This window comes from Leiobunum rupestre, chromosome 1, assembly GCF_980474605.1.
Source record: "Leiobunum rupestre chromosome 1, qqLeiRupe1.1.hap1, whole genome shotgun sequence".
Taxonomy (NCBI): Eukaryota; Metazoa; Arthropoda; class Arachnida; order Opiliones; family Sclerosomatidae; genus Leiobunum; species Leiobunum rupestre.
Genome location: NC_143384.1, coordinates 71,844,097 through 71,860,560, shown reverse-complemented (window position 1 = coordinate 71,860,560; position 16,464 = coordinate 71,844,097). Strand labels below are relative to the sequence as shown.

The 16,464-nt window shown below is 38.7% G+C and overlaps 3 protein-coding genes across 4 annotated transcripts; 2 read left to right on the top strand and 1 right to left on the bottom strand.

Moving 5' to 3' along the window:
- Nucleotides 1–7,301: 7,301 nt before the first annotated feature.
- Nucleotides 7,302–11,184, top strand: LOC149966278 (muskelin-like). Its single transcript, XM_090181579.1, has 16 exons — nucleotides 7,302–7,529; nucleotides 7,592–7,715; nucleotides 7,786–7,998; nucleotides 8,057–8,145; nucleotides 8,217–8,326; nucleotides 8,403–8,595; nucleotides 8,665–8,799; nucleotides 8,869–8,981; nucleotides 9,053–9,324; nucleotides 9,388–9,553; nucleotides 9,619–9,683; nucleotides 9,810–10,116; nucleotides 10,183–10,260; nucleotides 10,635–10,799; nucleotides 10,859–10,916; nucleotides 10,984–11,184. Exons 1-16 carry the CDS (start codon nucleotides 7,499–7,501, stop codon nucleotides 11,097–11,099), a joined length of 2,235 nt encoding a protein of 744 aa, XP_090037705.1. The 5' UTR covers nucleotides 7,302–7,498; the 3' UTR covers nucleotides 11,100–11,184.
- A 245-nt stretch (nucleotides 11,185–11,429) lies between these two features.
- LOC149966277 (UBX domain-containing protein 6-like) lies at nucleotides 11,430–13,656 on the top strand. Of its 2 annotated transcripts, XM_090181608.1 has the most exons (7): nucleotides 11,430–11,647; nucleotides 11,780–11,847; nucleotides 11,931–12,252; nucleotides 12,310–12,601; nucleotides 12,666–13,075; nucleotides 13,136–13,265; nucleotides 13,321–13,656. In XM_090181608.1, exons 3-7 carry the CDS (start codon nucleotides 12,035–12,037, stop codon nucleotides 13,561–13,563), a joined length of 1,293 nt encoding a protein of 430 aa, XP_090037734.1. In that variant the 5' UTR covers nucleotides 11,430–11,647; nucleotides 11,780–11,847; nucleotides 11,931–12,034; the 3' UTR covers nucleotides 13,564–13,656. The 2 variants fall into 2 exon arrangements, with proteins under 2 accessions (XP_090037734.1, XP_090037729.1); XM_090181603.1 differs by having other exon boundaries at nucleotides 11,430–11,847.
- A 73-nt stretch (nucleotides 13,657–13,729) lies between these two features.
- On the bottom strand, nucleotides 13,730–16,165 carry LOC149966276 (glycerate kinase-like). The gene is made up of 3 exons (XM_090181591.1): nucleotides 15,576–16,165; nucleotides 15,316–15,488; nucleotides 13,730–15,251 (listed from the first exon to the last, which is right to left on the bottom strand). The coding sequence occupies exons 1-3, from the start codon at nucleotides 15,985–15,987 to the stop codon at nucleotides 14,394–14,396; spliced, it is 1,443 nt and encodes a 480-aa protein (XP_090037717.1). The 5' UTR covers nucleotides 15,988–16,165; the 3' UTR covers nucleotides 13,730–14,393.
- Nucleotides 16,166–16,464: the final 299 nt, after the last annotated feature.

Genomic DNA, 16,464 nt, shown 5'->3' with positions numbered 1-16,464 from the left:
GCACCCTTCCCCCTTTTCCCCGTGCCAGAATTACCGGGGTACCCTTTTGCCCTCGCAAATATAACTTAAAAACTCTCCTTCTCTCTCGTCCCAAACCCCCCAGTAAGGCACCCCTCCCCCTTTTCCCCGTGCCAGAATTACCGAGGTACCCTTTTGCCCTCGCAAATATAACTTAAAAACTCTCCTTCTCTCTCGTCCCAAACCCCCCAGTAAGGCACCCCTCCCCCTTTTCCCCGTGCCAGAATTACCGAGGTACCCTTTTGCCCTCGCAAATATAACTTAAAAACTCTCCTTTTCTCTCGTCCCAAACCCCCCAGTAAGGCACCCCTCCCCCTTTTCCCCGTGCCAGAATTACCGAGGTACCCTTTTACCCTCGCAAATATAACTTAAAAACTCTCCTTCTCTCTCGTCCCAAACTCCCCAGTAAGGCACCCCTCCCCATTTTCCCCATGCCAGAATTACCGGGGTACCCTTTTGCCCTCGCAAATATAACTTAAAAAGTCGCCTCTATTTCTCATCCCAAACCCCCCAGTAAGGCACCCTTCCCCCTTTTCCCCATGCCAGAATTACCGGGGTACCCTTTTTCCCTCGCCAAAATAACTTAAAAAGTCGCCTCTATTTCTCGTCCCAAACCCCCTAGTAAGGCACCCCTCCCCCTTTTCCCCGTGCCAGAATTACCGAGGTACCCTTTTGCCCTAGCAAATATAACTTAAAAACTCGCCTTCTCTCTCGTCCCAAACCCCCCAGTAAGGCACCCCTCCCCCTTTTCCCCATGCCAGAATTAACGGGGTACCCTTTTTCCCTCGCCAAAATAACTTAAAAAGTCGCCTCTATTTCTCGTCCCAAACCCCCCAGTAAGGCACCCCTCCCCCTTTTCCCCGTGCCAGAATTACCGAGGTACCCTTTTGCCCTCGCAAATATAACTTAAAAACTCGCCATCTCTCTCGTCCCAAACCCCCCCCCCCAGTAAGGCACCCTTCCCCCTTTTCCCCGTGCCAGAATTACCGGGGTACCCTTTTGCCCTCGCAAATATAACTTAAAAACTCGCCTTCTCTCTCGTCCCAAACCCCCCAGTAAGGCACCCTTCCCCCTTTTCCCCATGCCAGATTTACCGGGGTACCCTTTTTCCCTCGCCAAAATAACTTAAAAAGTCGCCTCTATTTCTCATCCCAAACCCCCCAGTAAGGCACCCTTCCCCCTTTTCCCCATGCCAGAATTACCGGGGTACCCTTTTTCCCTCGCCAAAATAACTTAAAAAGTCGCCTCTATTTCTCGTCCCAAACCCCCCAGTAAGGCACCCCTCCCCCTTTTCCCCGTGCCAGAATTACCGAGGTACCCTTTTGCCCTCGCAAATATAACTTAAAAACTCGCCTTCTCTCTCGTCCCAAACCCCCCAGTAAGGCACCCCTCCCCCTTTTCCCCATGCCAGAATTAACGGGGTACCCTTTTTCCCTCGCCAAAATAACTTAAAAAGTCGCCTCTATTTCTCGTCCCAAACCCCCCAGTAAGGCACCCCTCCCCCTTTTCCCCGTGCCAGAATTACCGAGGTACCCTTTTGCCCTCGCAAATATAACTTAAAAACTCGCCATCTCTCTCGTCCCAAACCCCCCCCCCCCAGTAAGGCACCCTTCCCCCTTTTCCCCGTGCCAGAATTACCGGGGTACCCTTTTGCCCTCGCAAATATAACTTAAAAACTCGCCTTCTCTCTCGTCCCAAACCCCCCAGTAAGGCACCCTTCCCCCTTTTCCCCATGCCAGATTTACCGGGGTACCCTTTTTCCCTCGCCAAAATAACTTAAAAAGTCGCCTCTATTTCTCATCCCAAACCCCCCAGTAAGGCACCCTTCCCCCTTTTCTCCATGCCAGAATTACCGGGGTACCCTTTTTCAATCCGCCAAAATAACTTAAAAGTCGCCTCTATTTCTCGTCCCAAACCCCCCAGTAAGGCACTCCTCGCCCTTTTCCCCGTGCCAGAATTACCGAGGTACCCTTTTGCCCTCGCAAATATAACTTAAAAACTCTCCTTCTCTCTCGTCCCAAACCCCCCAGTAAGGCACCCCTCCCCCTTTTCCCCATGCCAGAATTAACGGGGTACCCTTTTTCCCTCGCCAAAATAACTTAAAAAGTCGCCTCTATTTCTCGTCCCAAACCCCCCAGTAAGGCACCCCTCCCCCTTTTCCCCGTGCCAGAATTACCGAGGTACCCTTTTGCCCTCGCAAATATAACTTAAAAACTCGCCATCTCTCTCGTCCCAAACCCCCCCAGTAAGGCACCCTTCCCCCTTTTCCCCGTGCCAGAATTACCGGGGTACCCTTTTGCCCTCGCAAATATAACTTAAAACCTCGCCTTCTCTCTCGTCCCAAACCCCCCAGTAAGGCACCCTTCCCCCTTTTCCCCATGCCAGAATTACCGGGGTACCCTTTTGCCCTCGCCAAAATAACTTAAAAAGTCGCCTCTATTTCTCGTCCCAAACCCCCCAGTAAGGCACCCCTCCCCCTTTTCCCCGTGCCAGAATTACCGAGGTACCCTTTTGCCCTCGCAAATATAACTTAAAAACTTGCCTTCTCTCTCGTCCCAAACCCCCCAGTAAGGCACCCCTCCCCCTTTTCCCCATGCCAGAATTAACGGGGTACCCTTTTTCCCTCGCCAAAATAACTTAAAAAGTCGCCTCTATTTCTCGTCCCAAACCCCCCAGTAAGGCACCCCTCCCCCTTTTCCCCGTGCCAGAATTACCGAGGTACCCTTTTGCCCTCGCAAATATAACTTAAAAACTCGCCTTCTCTCTCGTCCCAAACCCCCCAGTAAGGCACCCTTCCCCCTTTTCCCCGTGCCAGAATTACCGGGGTACCCTTTTGCCCTCGCAAATATAACTTAAAAACTCGCCTTCTCTCTCGTCCCAAACCCCCCAGTAAGGCACCCTTCCCCCTTTTCCCCGTGCCAGAATTACCGAGGTACCCTTTTACCCTCGCAAATATAACTTAAAAACTCTCCTTCTCTCTCGTCCCAAACTCCCCAGTAAGGCACCCCTCCCCATTTTCCCCATGCCAGAATTACCGGGGTACCCTTTTGCCCTCGCAAATATAACTTAAAAACTCGCCTTCTCTCTCGTCCCAAACCCCCCAGTAAGGCACCCCTCCCCCTTTTCCCCATGCCAGATTTACCGGGGTACCCTTTTTCCCTCGCCAAAATAACTTAAAAAGTCGCCTCTATTTCTCATCCCAAACCCCCCAGTAAGGCACCCTTCCCCCTTTTCCCCATGCCAGAATTACCGGGGTACCCTTTTTCCCTCGCCAAAATAACTTAAAAAGTCGCCTCTATTTCTCGTCCCAAACCCCCCAGTAAGGCACCCCTCCCCCTTTTCCCCGTGCCAGAATTACCGAGGTACCCTTTTGCCCTCGCAAATATAACTTAAAAACTCGCCTTCTCTCTCGTCCCAAACCCCCCAGTAAGGCACCCCTCCCCCTTTTCCCCATGCCAGAATTAACGGGGTACCCTTTTTCCCTCGCCAAAATAACTTAAAAAGTCGCCTCTATTTCTCGTCCCAAACCCCCCAGTAAGGCACCCCTCCCCCTTTTCCCCGTGCCAGAATTACCGAGGTACCCTTTTGCCCTCGCAAATATAACTTAAAAACTCGCCATCTCTCTCGTCCCAAACCCCCCCCAGTAAGGCACCCTTCCCCCTTTTCCCCGTGCCAGAATTACCGGGGTACCCTTTTGCCCTCGCAAATATAACTTAAAAACTCGCCTTCTCTCTCGTCCCAAACCCCCCAGTAAGGCACCCTTCCCCCTTTTCCCCATGCCAGATTTACCGGGGTACCCTTTTTCCCTCGCCAAAATAACTTAAAAAGTCGCCTCTATTTCTCATCCCAAACCCCCCAGTAAGGCACCCTTCCCCCTTTTCCCCATGCCAGAATTACCGGGGTACCCTTTTTCAATCCGCCAAAATAACTTAAAAAGTCGCCTCTATTTCTCGTCCCAAACCCCCCAGTAAGGCACTCCTCGCCCTTTTCCCCGTGCCAGAATTACCGAGGTACCCTTTTGCCCTCGCAAATATAACTTAAAAACTCTCCTTCTCTCTCGTCCCAAACCCCCCAGTAAGGCACCCCTCCCCCTTTTCCCCATGCCAGAATTAACGGGGTACCCTTTTTCCCTCGCCAAAATAACTTAAAAAGTCGCCTCTATTTCTCGTCCCAAACCCCCCAGTAAGGCACTCCTCCCCCTTTTCCCCGTGCCAGAATTACCGAGGTACCCTTTTGCCCTCGCAAATATAACTTAAAAACTCGCCATCTCTCTCGTCCCAAACCCCCCCAGTAAGGCACCCTTCCCCCTTTTCCCCGTGCCAGAATTACCGGGGTACCCTTTTGCCCTCGCAAATATAACTTAAAACCTCGCCTTCTCTCTCGTCCCAAACCCCCCAGTAAGGCACCCTTCCCCCTTTTCCCCATGCCAGAATTACCGGGGTACCCTTTTGCCCTCGCCAAAATAACTTAAAAAGTCGCCTCTATTTCTCGTCCCAAACCCCCCAGTAAGGCACCCCTCCCCCTTTTCCCCGTGCCAGAATTACCGAGGTACCCTTTTGCCCTCGCAAATATAACTTAAAAACTTGCCTTCTCTCTCGTCCCAAACCCCCCAGTAAGGCACCCCTCCCCCTTTTCCCCATGCCAGAATTAACGGGGTACCCTTTTTCCCTCGCCAAAATAACTTAAAAAGTCGCCTCTATTTCTCGTCCCAAACCCCCCAGTAAGGCACCCCTCCCCCTTTTCCCCGTGCCAGAATTACCGAGGTACCCTTTTGCCCTCGCAAATATAACTTAAAAACTCGCCTTCTCTCTCGTCCCAAACCCCCCAGTAAGGCACCCTTCCCCCTTTTCCCCGTGCCAGAATTACCGGGGTACCCTTTTGCCCTCGCAAATATAACTTAAAAACTCGCCTTCTCTCTCGTCCCAAACCCCCCAGTAAGGCACCCTTCCCCCTTTTCCCCGTGCCAGAATTACCGAGGTACCCTTTTTCCCTCGCCAAAATAATTTAAAACTTTGCCCTTTTTTGTAAAATTTTTTAATTTTTTTATTTAAAATTTTGCCCATTTTTATCTATTAATCCAATTAATTAATTGACCAAATTGACCAAAATCATTTTTTTTTCAAATACACCAATTGATAAGAGAAAATTAAATTTATTTATTTCAAACAGTTTCGAAATATTTTGTTTGTACGATTTTAAATTTTCTCTCACATTTTTCCGATTTTAGCCATTTTGGTTCATTTTCAACCATTTTGCTCAAATTCCTCAAAAGTTGATCATATTTGATTTTTTTCTTCAATTTTTATCTATTTTTTCAATTTTTGACATTTTAAAAATTTTGAAATTTGTTCAAATTTTCCACAGGGATCAGTCAGAATCCCATGTTATATTTTCAATGGGAAAATTTAAATTTGTTGTTATCAAAAACATTTTTCGTTGCCATGGCAAAACGGTTGCCCATTGAATAAATTCCCTTTAGGATTTTTCAAGTTACATCATTTACATATACCAATACCCCGAGTTTGAAAAAAAACGGTGGATTCAAGGAGAGTCTAATAAGACTATCCTTGGTGGATCACTGGATTACACTTCGGGACAGCGTTGCCAGACTTTTCTGACCAAATTATTGTACAAAGGATAAAAAAACTATAGTATAGCAATGGAAATTATTGTACCAAAATTGAATATTAAATAGTATTAATTAGTTTTAATTTAAAGCGTTTGTTGCAAAACATTCGGATAACTGTTCTCGTTGTTCGTTTCTTTGTGGGGAGTGGATGTAGTCAGCTCGACCATAGAAATCGGAATAACTAAATAGAACGATTTTTTAAATTTTGCCGCGCGCGACGATTAGAAAATTCGATTTCTATGGTATTGACTTTCAAGTGATCTGGCAACACTTGAACATGGGCTTAATATTTTGTCGCCCGAAAGCAAAAACTATGTAACTTTAACTATAACAAGTTTGGTTTTTGTTTTCAGGCGACAACTTTATGTATATAGTTATTAGTTAATAAGAAATTCTTATTATTTGAGTAGTATTAATAATGAAATATAAAAATAGTACCATTATAGTACAAAAGGTTGGAAAAATGGTATATTTTGGTACTATATAATACGCTCTCAAAATAATAGTACCATTTATAATATGATGCAAAATTATGGTATTTGTACCATAATTATAGTACGTATGGCAACGCTGCTTCGGGATGTCTCCTTGTAAGTTGTGTTCTATTTTCCATAGACGCTTCAATAAAACATCGCCAAGATGTAATATTTCCGAGAACCAGGACCTGAAAGTTACGGTTTATATAGTGTTTTTTGAAATAATGGAAACGTTTCACCTGTACGGTAATTTATTATTCATGACGTTTTATTTAGAATCAAAAATAAAGAGAAGTTGTAGTTTTTTGGTCTTATAGAGTTTATTAACGGTAGATGAAAATTATAATGATAATTATTAGTTAATCATGGACGAATGAAGTAATTCGTCCATGGAGAAATCAAGTCCACTAGAGGGCTATACTCCATAGTGGTAGAGTAGAAAGTTCAAGCAGGGTCTCAGAGACCCTGGTTCAAGTTTCACTAAACTTCCAACAATTTACAATTATATCAATAAATATAAGTCAGAAAACTGGTGTGAAAGCTGAAATTGTTAAATTCCTTTAGTTTAAATTAAATATAGTATAATATAATTAGTAATTAATAATCTTAGTAGTTGCAGCATTGTAATACGTTTTCCTATGCTCGTAAAAATTCCATGTTGGCTTCATGACTCATGAGCAGTTTTTCACTACTAAATAAATAAAATTTCATTATCCTCTTCTCATTGATGACACTTTAGGTATAATAGAGTCCATGATGACACATTCCTACTTTGATTGATCCATGGTCCTACCACTCTAGTCCTACCTGATAGAGAAGCTTTGGCGCCGCCGGGAGTAGTGGCTCACTCCTGTAATCCCAGGCGTCCGGGAGGCAGAGTTTGTGGATGGCCGTGTGAGGACGACCACCAATCCCCAAACGGGTGGTCGGAATACTTCCGCGACGGGTGTCCCCACCCCTGTCCCACGTATCCCCCCGTTGGCGTGGCCGTTACACATATCTCGCCCTGATTAATCAGATGGACGAGAGGACTATAATCGAATAAAAAAAAAAGCTTTGGCGCCGCAGCGCCACCTAGATTAGTTTCTGTTGTGAATAAAATAAAATTGTGTTTTTTTACTAGTTGATCTCTAATTCATATACCCATGGATTAAATAACCTTTAATCCATGATATACCCCACAAAACTTATATACCTATTTATCGAAAATGAGAGAGCAAACGAAACAATAATTTGTCTTCTTTGAAAATAAGATAAATCTATTACTGAAAACTTAGTGAAGCCTACTTGCTATTACCTCAGTAGTAAATTGTTCAAAATTCCAACATAAAAGCAAAATTGTGATGCCCAACACTTGAAAACATTGAGAAAAACCATGTCTTCTCAACAAGAAATGTCAAAAGATGGTTTGTATTTATATTTTACAAAATAATTATAATAAATTCTAAAAAAATATGTCTCCAATCAGATGAAGTGTTTACGGAAACCCTGGAAAATCCTACCAAAAATGCCAATACAGCTTGCAAAAATACCAAAAACCTCAAATACTACATCAACTCTTGCTCAAGTTTCTCTGCATGTTACATACCCGAGTAAGTATTCTACATATCTAGTAATCAAATCATTAATAACAATTAAATTTACAAAAATAAATTTTTTAAGCAATATAATGGTTAATAAACCATCTGACCAAACTTCAAGATGGTCCTCCGACTCTAATAACCCTCCTCAGTTTATTGTTTTAAAACTGGACAGACCCTCAATTGTACAGGAAATTACGTTTGGTAAATACGAAAAAACCCATGTCTGCAATTTGCGAAAGTTAAAAATTTACGGTAGTCTCAATTCCAAAAATATGATTGAAATCCTTGACAGGTAAAAAGTAAGCTAAGCATTTTTTAAACGTCAATTCTTATAATTGTTTATATTTCAGTGGCTTAAAAAATGATAACCAAACAGAAACTTTCCATTTGAAACATACTTTAGGTGGTAACATGTTTCCTTGTCGATATATCAAAATAGGTATTTAAAATTACATGCTTATATAAATTTTGTCGAATGATTTTACAATATTGTTATTAATGTATCAATAGTGCCGATTCAGTCTTGGGGCCCAAGTTTCAATTTCAGTATATGGTACGTCGAATTAGCTGGAATAGATAATCCTGATTTGGTTAATTCTTGTTTGAATTGGTTTAACTACGTAAGATCTTTTTCGAATAACGATAATATTTTATTTACGAAGAAATACTGATCTATCTTCACCCAAAAAAAAACAGTATAGAGAACGTGAAGCGGTGAGATTGTGTTTAAAACATTTCCGACAACATAACTACCAAGAAGCCTTTGAATCCCTCCAAAAAAGGACAAAAGTGCAGTTGGAGGATGAAATTTTAACAAAATTACACAACTTACTGGTTACAAAAGGTGATTTTGAAAACGGAGAGGCATTGTTACAAAAATCCGCTGAAGGTATTAAACTTTTAATGTTAAAAAAAATTGAGATGCCAAATTAAAAAACGCCACTTACGTATTTCTAAGATGGTGTGTTCAGTAACTATTTGAGCTTTCAAGAGTATAAACCAAAATGGTCACATTTAATTCCTCCTTTATCCGAGGGATTAAGTAGACCTGGCATGAGAGGAGGTCACCAAATGTGCATTGACATTTATTCGGGTATAAAATTATATAAAATCTATACTAGAAAAAAAGTTGTTGGTTTTTATAATTTATTATTTTTAATAGAAATGATTTATCTATTTGGCGGATGGGATGGCACAAAAGATTTATCGGATTTATGGGCTTACAATATTCCTAGCGGAGAATGGCAATGTTTAACTCAAGATACGGAATCTGAGGTTTTTTTTTCCTAAATTTTCTAATTTTTTTATTAAATTTTGTAATAAATACTGAAATTTTTTAAAATAAGGGAGGTCCTAGTTCACGTTCCTGTCATAAAATGTGTATAGATCCGGAGAGAAAAATGATATTTACTCTTGGAAAATACGTAGATTCCACTTTGAGATCCACAAACAATCTCAAGAGTGACTTCTATGTTTACGATATTGAATCGCATAAATGGACCTTAATTACCGACGATACTGCTGCTATGGGTGGTCCTCATCTAGTTTTTGACCATCAAATGTGTATGGATGTAGAAAAAAATACCATTTATATTTTTGGAGGGCGAATTCTTACAAAGTGATTATTCTAAAATTTTGTTAAATTTACACTGAATATTTTTAATTTTTAATTTCATTCTAGTACTTCATCTACGGAAGAAAGATCAAGTGATGCTGTATTCAGCGGCTTATTTTCTTATCACGTTCCTACTAATACGTGGCGTAAAATACGGGATGATGCTAGAAACCCCAAAATAGCAGCGTTGGAAATAAGATCTCGCATTGGGCATTCGATGCTTTTTCACGAAGTTAGTTACCTTTTATATAAATGTAATATAAATTTCCTATTAATAAAGTCGTATCTAATATATAGAAGCAACGGTTGCTGTACATTTTTGCGGGACAAAGATCTAAAGAATATCTTAGTGATTTATTTACGTAATTAAATTATATCAGTAAATCATATATGTGTGCATATATAATTTCCTGTTTTTATTGGTTATATAATTAAATTATTATTGCACATGTTAAAATGTTGTTTTCCAAATATATATCGTTTTGAAGGTATAATGTCGATACGGATGAAATTAATGTGATTTGTGATGGTGAAGTTCCAGCTGCTGGTTTTACTCAAAGAGCCACGATTGATGCCGAATTAGATGAATTATACGTCCTATCTGGCTCAAATAAAGATAAAGAGAATAAAAAGGACGAGAATGTAAAAAATTCCTTCTGGGTTTACAATATCAGCCAAAACAGGTGGTCCTGTATTTACAAAAATGATGATTCCCAATATTATGAAGGAAAATACAACAGTACGGAGCCATGCCCACGATTTGCCCATCAACTAGTCTATGATCATATTAAAAAAGTATTAATTTTTAGTCAAGTTAACTTATTTGAAAAAAGTAATAATGATTTGAATAATATATATTAGGTGCATTATTTATTCGGAGGAAATCCAGGTAAATGTTCGTTAGCTAGAATGAGACTGGATGATTTTTGGTCACTTCAGGTATATTAATATAATTGCCATATATTTATATCAAAACCGCAAATTTTAAGCCTTTCTATAAAGTAACATTGGCCTTCTTGTTTAAATGTATCGGGCGCGTCACTCGTGATGTAAAAATTCAAAATTCAAGATTTAATTTCAACCTGGACAACAGTACAACCCCTTTATATCGGGGCAGCATCACTTAAAGGAGCACAGTTAAATGACGTTTTACTATGGTAGCCAATTAAAATTCGACGAGTCACCCTTTTTATAAAGATCTAACGTATCTCGTGATGAAAGTGATACATTAAGACAAGTTCGGCAAGCGTAATGACTTTATAGAAAGTCTTAATTATTCCAAAACCGCAAATTTTAATTTAAAAAGTTTATAGCTTTGCCGTATCACTCCGGATCAACTTTTAAAACAATGCCGTCGCTTAATAAGACAACATCATTTTAGAGAAATTGCAGCTAAAGACCCAATTGCAGGAATGGCTTATTTGCAAGAAAAACTTGCGGAAATTGTTGATCATTCGAACGAAGAGGAGAGAAAAGAGGTTAAACCAAAGATTTGCTTACTAAAAATTCTGATTGAATATTAATTTTAATTAAACAGTTTCAGTTATTATCAGAAAATTTATTTAAATCAACATTGAATGAGAATGTGACAGACAGTATGTGTTAATTAAAGATAGTAAATTTTTTATTAAATTTTAATAGCTTGTTTCATATCAATTTCAGGTTCTCAGTCAGACACGTTCAAAGCCAGATTGGCCTTATTCGATTCTTTGGTGGAATTTTTCCCTGAATCAATGACCCAGCCTAGAGAAAGTTTAATTGATTTAATCGCATTTTAATTTCTTAATTTTTACAAAGAATGCCATTTTAGTTTTTATTGTAATATACCATAACTTAGAGCTTTGTTTTTTTTTTGCATCAATGATTGAGTGTGTATTAACACTGTTTCTAATTTAAAGAGATTGTTAAATTCCAGTGATATACATTTTTGTTTAATCTTTTTTTAGGATTAAACTATTTTTAACTGATTTGTTATAGCATTTCATTATTTAAAAAAACATGAACATATTTTACCTTTAAATTTCTACATCCATGAATGCTATTTTTCCATAAACCATAAGTATAGTCTTGGACTTGCAATTAAAGGGTCGTAGAATAGTCTTTGGAATTTGAGTCATGTGACATCACTTGAGGTTAGGTCGTCATAAAATTTTATGAACGTTAAAAAAAAAGGAAACTTTTCCATTGAATTTGTATGTCATGTTGTCGGCCTATACAATTAAAATATATTAATGAATCCGTCTGACCAAAAACCGAACATCGAGATATCTACGAATAAAGCATTACACGAGACGTCGTTTATCGAAAACGAGAACCAAGGCCTGAAGTACGTCTCATCTTTGGAGTACTTTATCGACATAGGTCGTGCATTTATAGAGGAAACAGAAAGTTTACTAACTTCCATTGACGAATTTGAACTGTGTATTATTCGAGTTTTTTCTATAATTTTTCTAATCAGCCTATTGTTCATTTGGATTGCATGGGGAAAATTCGGTAACCGTATCTCTGAGCGCTTCACAAAATCTGGTGAGTAGTTCGGAGCTATATACACTTCTTAAGAAGCCATAAAACAATTGTTTTCTAATAAAAATCAATACACACCTTAACAGTTTCAAGCCACGCATTAGAGGATTTCAAGCAAGAAAACAAAAATCTCAAATTACCTGATGATTATACACCCCGATTGTAGATAATAGCGGAAATAATTTTAGTGATGAAGAAGTTTTTTGAAAAATTAAAGAGAGATAAAAGGTTTTCCGAGGCGGGTCAGGGAAGATCTTTATCGGGATCTTCAAATCAGAAACAGGAGAAGAAACATGAAGCCCCTAAAAAGGCTGCTAGACAAAATCCCTCTGAAGGTGTACAACGAGCGGGTGCAGCCGCATTAGCTCGTATTGAGGCTAATCAGCAAAAAAATAAAAACCCAAACTGGTAAATTTATACTTATATTTTAAAAATGTGCAATATTTAACTATATTTCTATTTCAGGTCTCTGTCCGCTATAAGGGCTCAAGCTCAAAAAGAGCTGGAGCTCGAGAGTCAAAATGCCAAAAGTGAAATTTCCAGGGCAGGGCCTAAAGAAGTATCTCTAGAAGGACCCGAAGTGTTAACAGTATCAGGGGTCTATTTTCATTGCCCTTTAATTGGACCCGAAGTGTTGCCCAAAGATGAAATGGCAGACAGAATACGTATTTTCCTTGAACAACAATTACAAATTGAAGATGAAAGAGCGTTATCTGCTTGTTTGATAATTCACACATGCAACCCTGACAAAAATAAGGTACGTGCATTTCTTTGCATAACTGGTCTTAGTCTGATACTAAAATAAATTTTTTTCTTAACAGATTAAAGTGGGAATTGAGACCCTAATAAAGTATTTAAGAAATATTATTGACAATCCTGGAGAGGAAAAATTCAGAAAAATTCGCTTACAAAATAAAGTGTTTAAAGAAAGAGTCTCATCCTTACACGGAACCATGGACTTCTTGTTAGGAGCCGGGTTTGAGAAAGAAAACATTGCAACGGGAGATGATGGACCAGAGGAAGAATTTCTAGTCTATCCAGAAGAAAAACTAAATAACGTGGAATTTCTCAACAGCCTAATTGACGCATTACAAAATGCTGAACCCATTAAACCTGAGCTGGATCGTAACATTCAAGTTTTGATGCCAGCTCAAGCCTTGACGAAAATCTCCCTACCTTTCGACTTCTTTAATTTGACAGCGGATGAAATTAAAAGAGAGCAAGAAAGAAAGTACGAGATTAGTAAAATTTATTTTAAAACTTAAATTGTTAATTGTTTAAAATTTTACAGGGTAGCTGAGGTAGAACTAAATTCTGCTCTGCGAACAAAAGCGATGCGGGAACGAGATGCAATCAAAGAGCTTAGAAAATATCGATTTACGTTGATTAGAATTCGATTCAGCGATGGAATTATTTTACAGGTAAAATGGTGATTCTAGAATAATTTAAATTTTAACAATTAATTTTATTTTATAGGGAACTTTCAAAGTTACTGAGCGATTATCAGCAGTTGCAAATTTCGTAACGGAAAATTTGGCAGAGACAGAACGCCATTTCCATTTGCTAGCTCCTGGTGGCGAGAAACTAAGTGATTTGGACGCAACTTTAAATGATTTACGACTCATTCCTGCTGCCCTAATCACTCTAGTTTGGGATTCAGATGGAAAAGAAGAAGCTTATCTATTACCTGAATTAATGGCATTGTTATCGACACTTTGATTGCTTTAAAAGATACGGAAGAATATTTATTATTAAGATTTCTAAATTAAAAAGATGTATGGCTTTTTGTCAATAAATTTGCAGCATTACACATTACTGAGTTTATTTACACGACCTTATTCAAGAAATATGTTGTGATATTCGTAGGTTGATTAAGTACAAAAAATTATAAAACTTAAGATATATTTAATGGTCAATTATTATTGATTACATGTCAGCGGCCCTGACAACTGATTAAAGCTTGGAGGGGTGAAGTATTCTGGAGTGGAAAAGTCGGGCGTCACCTGCGGCTGTGTAAAATTCCCATCATGCTCTTTTTGGTCGGTCGTCATCAAGCCAGAATGATGGCAGATAAAGCTGACGTCCGACTAAAAACCGGGGTAGTCTGGGTAATTCTAACAGCAATCGGCAGGAAAGGACGTTCTTATTACCGCTATGGGATTTTCCACTCCAGAATACTTCCCTCCTCCAAGATTAAAGTGATTATCGTTTTTTTTTAATAAGAGACGTCTGCTACAAATAAAACAGGGCAGATAATATATTTATGATTCTGGTTTTTAGAACCTTACATATATATATATTTTCTTTTCCGTAAAATACATAATTATTTAAATAACTATAACAAAAATGTATAAAAAATATAAGATACTTTTTCCTTCAATAAAATTTAAGGAAATTGGAATATGGAAAATATTTCTTTTTTTAAATTTCATATTAAAGCATGAAATTATATATTGTATATAAATGGTGTCTTGTTATTAGAAAAATACAATTAAGAAACATAATTTTGAGTCAAACAAGATGGCATCCTTTAAAAGGGTCAATAAAAATTAAATGTTTTTGGGTACTATTAGTAACGCATGTAAATCCATAACATTTGTCCCTGTATGGCCAATTATAATATGGTCCTGACCATTTTGAAACTGACTAAAGAAATTGTAAGAATCATTCCTATCAAGGTATGTAAAGGGATCTAAGCCATGTTTTGCCGCTAAACTGGCTTGCCCATTATATGCGATACTTCCGGCAGCATTATTGTTCCCATCAATACCATCACTACCAATGCTCGAAAACATAACGAGATATGGATCAAAATCAACATCTTTAATTTCAAGAGAGAATGCTAATACCATTTCCTGATTCCTACCACCTTTACCTGAGTAATTAGGATTTAGAACTACTGTGGTTTCCCCCCCACTTAACAGGCAAACATTTCCACCATTGGATAAAACTTCTCTACTGTGAGCAATAACTCTTTCTATGCACTTGGGGCTTGTTTTAAAAGTTTGACTAAGCTCTAAGCTATCAAAATTAGCAGTAGCATCCACTGTTAATAATTTAGATAAATTAGCAAATGCACACCCAACAGTTCTAGCTTCCCCATCTAGGCAATTAGTTATGATAAAACTGGTGTAATTCAGTTCCGAAGCCCGACTTGAACATGAATTTAGAGCCCTTTTATTGTTGCCAATAATGATATTAGTGATTTTAGAATCATCAAATTGCTTTTCATCGTCTTTTAAATTTGATAAAACATCAACCACGCTACGAGGCACTTTGTTAGTTAAATTGTATTTATCTAATATCAATAAGGGTAGTGATTTATCTTCATTATTGCAAAGGGTGGGGGAACTAGCAATCAAATCAATTGGATCGTTTATAATGTCAGATAGAATCAAGGTAACAGTCTACAAAAATACGTAAACTGTTACTACATCAGTAACTCAAGCTAACCAAAAAAAATTTTCCTACCTGACATTTTGCAACTCTCCCCAATCCTCCACCTTTTATCATTGAAAGACGCTTACGCACTGTATTTAACTCCTGAATATTAGCTCCTTGACTGGCCAAAAGTTTAGTAACTGTAACTTTATCTTCCAAAGTAACCGGGTCTTTTGGATAAGGTAGTAAAGCTGAGCCTCCACCTTGAAAGTTTAAATAAAAAGAATGACATATAGCACACAAATTTTGCAAATGACTTAGTGCAGTGTACTCTAGCTCTAAAATCTTACCACTGATTAAAATGAACAGAATATCTGATGGAGAGAGTGAAGAAACCAAATTGTAAATACTTTTGGCAGCTTCAAAGGCATTAGCATCAGGCAAATTGTTATTCGCTCCTTCGAAACAAGTTATTTTACCAAAAGGGTTCAAATCCCTATAAAAGTCTTCAGTACCGTAGGGAATACTAATAACACCCCTTTTTAAGTGAGAACCAATTATTGGTTCTAACACTCCACACATACCAGCAACAGCTTTTCCAAAACCAATGATAAAAACATTGTTTGCCAAACTATATTCATTTTTGTGAACCTTCACTTTATCATTACCAAGAGGTTTAACAAAACTTTTAATTAATGCTTCTGGCTTTACTGACTCAATTCCAAACAATAAAATATCTCTTATGTGTAACTGTCTTAACATTATGGTCAGTTATTTTGGTAAAGGTTAAAATGAATAATTTTGAAATTGCCTTATTGTAATCTAAGTTTGAAAACGACGGGCACATTACCGCGCAGAAAACCAAATTAATGTCGTTTTCTGAAAAACCGGAAACCCCATAACAGGGGTGCCGAAAAGGTCCTGGAGATTAGAGCTCTTCCGCTATTAATTCGCACAACCACGGCCAACTTCGATCACGCGTACCGCGCTTTATCGGCCCCGTCAATCGCCTCGCATCTAATGTTAATTTGCGTGTATGAATAATACCGATAGGTGCGCTACATACGACCAAAAACCTACTATCACCAAAGGCGGGGAATACAAGCGAAATCGCGGAAAAAACAATTTCTTCGGTTTTACACTTTCCTATTTAGAAAAAAGAAGGTATGGTACGTTAAACTATCTTTTCGCAATATATTTATGTATAATTCATGATTTAAAAAATATTACCTTATAAAT